This window comes from Choristoneura fumiferana, chromosome Z, assembly GCF_025370935.1.
Source record: "Choristoneura fumiferana chromosome Z, NRCan_CFum_1, whole genome shotgun sequence".
Taxonomy (NCBI): Eukaryota; Metazoa; Arthropoda; class Insecta; order Lepidoptera; family Tortricidae; genus Choristoneura; species Choristoneura fumiferana.
In genome coordinates this window covers 5,501,889-5,506,707 of record NC_133472.1, presented here as the reverse complement: position 1 = coordinate 5,506,707, position 4,819 = coordinate 5,501,889, and the positions used below count along the sequence as shown (strand labels likewise).

The 4,819-nt window shown below is 42.5% G+C and overlaps 1 protein-coding gene across 1 annotated transcript in view; it reads right to left on the bottom strand.

Annotated features, from left to right (window-relative positions):
• Positions 1-2,347, bottom strand: part of LOC141440688 (uncharacterized) — a gene marked incomplete in the record, with an annotated part of 18,491 nt that extends 16,144 nt beyond the window's left edge. Inside the window, 3 exon segments of the mRNA XM_074105221.1 lie at positions 1,314-1,463; positions 1,712-1,927; positions 2,006-2,347. Of these exon segments, the coding sequence (XP_073961322.1) occupies positions 1,314-1,463; positions 1,712-1,927; positions 2,006-2,103 (464 nt within the window).
• Positions 2,348-4,819: the final 2,472 nt, after the last annotated feature.

Genomic DNA, 4,819 nt, shown 5'->3' with positions numbered 1-4,819 from the left:
TTTTTGATGGGATTACTTTTTCTGTTAAGGCGATTTACATGGAAATACCTTTTTAATGACTGTAGCCTTTGATTGCCTTGACTTAGAAGTTTGATTTTTCACAGCTCTCGGGACTATTGACCTGAGTTTAGGGTTTTAATTTCAACTCGATATCCGGAACCCTAAAAATGAAAGCCCGTACGCAATCGAAACAACGCAACGCGCAGTACCGCGAGACCCCCTTCGGGGCCGTGTAGAGCGCGCGTCTGTGTGTGTGTTCGTTTCGATCAATTTGTTCGTAGCTTCCATACTGCTTTAGCTTATATATATACTGTGGTATCGCATTCGAAACTCTCTTCGTCGCAATATCGTCCGGCTTATATTACCCCCAGTGAATCGGTTGACAAGGTTCGAGAACAGCCCAGCTAGGACGTCATACCTACATCTCGAATGTTCCGGAAACGAGTAGAGTGTCTGTCTCTTTCATGTGCTCTCTCACACACAGTTACTAGAACATTCCGAAAATAGGTTTATCTGTTTGTGTCTCTCACATTAGGCTATCCGTGTCACACACCTTCTAGAATGTTCTCAGTATGGCTGTCTCTTTCTAATCGTGCTATCTCTTTCACTGCTATTAAAAATTTCGCCATATATACTGAAATGCACTTCAGGGGTCGATAAGGGGTCCTTAAAACGCCTGAAAACGGGTTTTCAGGTTATGGCTTCATCCGATAGAGGGTGGCCTGAAACGGACTGAAAACATGTTTCAGGCGCCTGAAAACGACGGCAACTTGGGTGAAATTTTGACAAACTAATATGTGATAGAGCATCCTCTGAAACGGCCTGAAACAGTATTTCAGCCTGCTGAAAACGCCTCCAAGGTACGGAAAAACACGATCATAGTTAATCACCTAACCTACCGTCGTAACACTGTAATGATGATGACGATGATGATGTGATCCTGTTATCCCTCACTAGGGACATAGGGCTAACACTATAATACAAATTACAAACTAAGACATAAACTACAAAATTAGAGGTGAGACGTACTAGGCAAAATGCGGACTGAGTCTTGCGAGTGCGCGTCCACAAAAAGACTAGATCCAAAGACTAGGTCCACGAGTATCTACGAGTACTTAACTCAATTGACTCATTGCGTAAACAAAATGATTCCCGAATGCTTATTTCGCAACCCCTGTCCCGCAGCCTACGGTCCAGCTCCCACGCCAAAGATTTGGCATCAGCCCCCCAAGGACCAGCCGTCTCGACCGCAAAAGGCACGAATAGGCTCCAAACACTGATGTAAAAGCTAAAAAAAGCTAAAAATAACTTACCCTAGTGTAGAAGCTACGTGGAAAACCAGCAGCTTTTCATCCAGGCGTGTGGTGGATAGAGCTTTCCTATAGTCCTCGTGTTCAAAGGAGGTTTTCCCGCTGAGCAGGGGAAAGAGGGCAGCAGCGGTGCCGTCACCGACGACGTTGTACCTTCAGGAGAATCATTAAATATTACAACTACCACCACAATCAGGGACAAGACAAGAGAAAATTCAGCCACTAAAATTTAAATGAATAACAGAGTTCTAGACCACTAGACTTATTTTCTTCCTATTAGATAGTCAATTTACTTAACGTCTTTTAAATCCCTGATTACTTTTTGTATTTATTAAGTATCAGGATGACAGGTATCAGGATTGGCTTCTTAGCGGCGAACTACTATAGATTAGGTTACTCACTTATTCAGTACAACAGCTTTTAATTCTTTGGTGATCACTTCGTGTGACTTCGGCATTCGCCGGATAAAGCCGTTATGTGATGCTGAGTCGATTGCTATAATCAGCACGTTGATGGGGTCGCTCTGGGGTCGAGGTTTGGGGGTCACCAGGGTTCTGGTGGGTTTAGGGATGGAACGGAAGCCAACCTTGTAGCCGAACCAGTGGGAGGGGGTGGTGCTGGAGGGAAAATAATAATTATTAAAGTAGGTACAAGTAAGTAGGTAGTTTACACAATTGACAATGGTAAATACTGACCCGTCATAGCCAGTACAGTTGACTTCAACTTGATCACTGGTCACTAGCTCGTACACTCCACTTCCAAAAACCTTGCTTGGCAACCCAAACTTCATCATGTAATCGTCCACATACAATATGTCTTTGTATATGCAAAAAACATCTTTCTTCGTGAGCAATATTTCTCTTATCAATCTGCATTCGTTCAGCTGCAATTTGGATTGAGAACCTTCTAAAACATTAATAGTAAGGGCAGCTAGCTGACGCGGGTGCACTTCGCGCGGCGCGCGCAGTTCGCGCCACTCATACCTACTATTTTTCAATAAGCGTCGAGTGTAGTTAATGTACGACTTTTTAATGCACGCTCAGATAATGCACGGCCTGATAATCCGTGCTTATTCCCGTACCGAACTGGCAGGGAACCAATAATGGCAATAGTACACAAAAACACACAAACATCACGCCTATATTCTCAAATGGGGTATATAGGCAGAGCACACGAAACGTTACCGTTCGGAGCCACTTTTAGCAACCAACCAATAATGTACGACGTAATAATTCGAAGCATTATTGCTTCCGATTATCATGCCGCAAGAGGCATCCACAAATGTCTAAATTAGAATGTAAGTAAGTAAATACAAGCGTTTTATATGATCTAGCTAGATTGTTACAGCTTTTGTAATTGTTAGACAAAGGTAAGGTTACCGTAAACTGCTTCAACTTTGCCCTCTAGCTCCAACATTGCCTGATTCAATTTAGAGTCGAAAACTTAGCACTCCTATAAGTTTTAAACTTTTATCTACACGGGAATTATTATTACGGGGGGGATAAAAGTTTTAAAACGTAGAAGGGTGCTAGTCATCGACTCTAAATCGAATCAGACAATGTTGGGGCCAGATGGCAAAGTTGAAGCAGTTTACGGTAGGTTAGAAAACATTGAATTGCTTGCTATATATTTTGCGGGCTGAGGTATTTCCGTGATTGAAATAAAAAATACCTAACGAAGGGCGGCCGCCTCGCTCGCCGGCCTCGCTCTTCAACCTAACCCGACCGGTACCAAGCGACGGCGTAAATTATTTGTATGGAGAATTGTACTGTGTGCTTAGTGTATTTTCCCGTTCACAAAATACGTCTCGATCGCGTTCGCGTTAAAATCTCAATTTCTATGCAAACACGAACAGCGCCTCTCGCGGAACGTTTGCGATGTTCGTGTTTCCATACAAATTAAGATTTTAACGCGAACGCGATCGAGACGTATTTTGTACCGAAAACTTACACTAAGGGCACAGCGCCTCTACAAATAATTTACGCCGTCGCTATCGAGTACGGTCACTGTAAACTCATGGTAGTGGTACTGGTGGAAACGCGGCCTGGTGCGCCCATGGATGTTTAGGATACTAACATAGCATTGTACCCAGTCCCTGCCCTCGCAAACCACCCCAGGCACATCCCTACTGAACCTCAGGCCTTCAGGCGAGAAGGGGTCAAGTCGCGGCGGTTCACAGCCACTGCTTTTCTCCTGTTGAACACTGATCTCCAGTTCTTGCAGCCAAATGGTGTTTCAAGTAGCTACGAAAAATAAGTTCTTGTTAAAAATAAATTTTGCTAGCCATATGAGTCTAAAACGGGTCCCAATGAAAACCCTCGTTGCAGTTTCCAAATAGATCCAATTTAACAATTAAGTATTATATAAATTGTTAGTTTTATGTATTCTTGATAATTGCTCTAATCTACTGTAAATTGCACCACCTGCTAAAATTTAGGTAAGTATCCCTTACTTCTGTCTATTGTAAAGGTTGCCTGGAAGAGATCGCTCTGAAGCGATAAAGCCGCCAATTGCTTACCTTAGAAAATCTCTGTGTTTCCTGTACTGCTTTCTAGTGTTGGTGTGTAATAAAGAGTTATTTTGGATTGTATTGTATACTATATCTATACACTACCAATTTATACTACATTAAGGCGGCCACACCGCTGCTTAAAAAAACGGTGATAGACCGGGAGATGGTGACACAAAATATTAGGTCATTTGTACCAGTATGGCGGTTCTTCAGGGGTCTAATTACGGAATGACAGTAAAGAAAATGATTTTCATAGCGCTGGTACCGGCGGCCCAACCGCGTGGGCGTTAATCGAACGTGTCGGATAAATAACAAGTGTCGAACGATTTGTTCCACAAAAATGCATGCTTGTATTTTCCGATAGTCGATAAAAAAAGAAGTATTAATTTATTAAAAACAATTCAACCATTTGTTTCAGGCTAATTTGCACAGCTACTTAATCATCGTCGAGTAGCCATTCACGAAATACACCATGCCATACTTTTCTGGCGGTTCCAAATGGCCGCCATACCGCCGCCGCAAAAGAGTATTTTTTTTCGCAAAACGATTTGCACCTACCAGTATTGCATTTAGTTTTGGAAAGTATTTGATAAAATGTGACCGTTATTATATTTCTATTTCCCATACTTCTAGTAGGGGGAAAAGTGCTGCCATACTTGAAAAACTTATTATTCGACACGTTTTGAAAATACGACTGCAAAATACGTAAACTGCGTAAAAACATTTTTTACATCATCGAATCATTGTATTGTTAGTTTGGATGTAATTCTACCTAAAAAAATATATTCCAGATTGTAACCATGGGGCAGACGGACGAATGTCGGACTTAAGCCAAGCCGCAAACGGTGCGGGATCGCAGTGACGTGTCCGTAAACGTCACGTCACGACTTTTGTTTGGTAACGTCTTGACGTTTACGGCATGTCACTGTGATTCCGTATTTTTAAGCAGCGGTGTGTGTGGCCGCTCCTTTATACTAAGGTGCTTTGGGGTAATTCC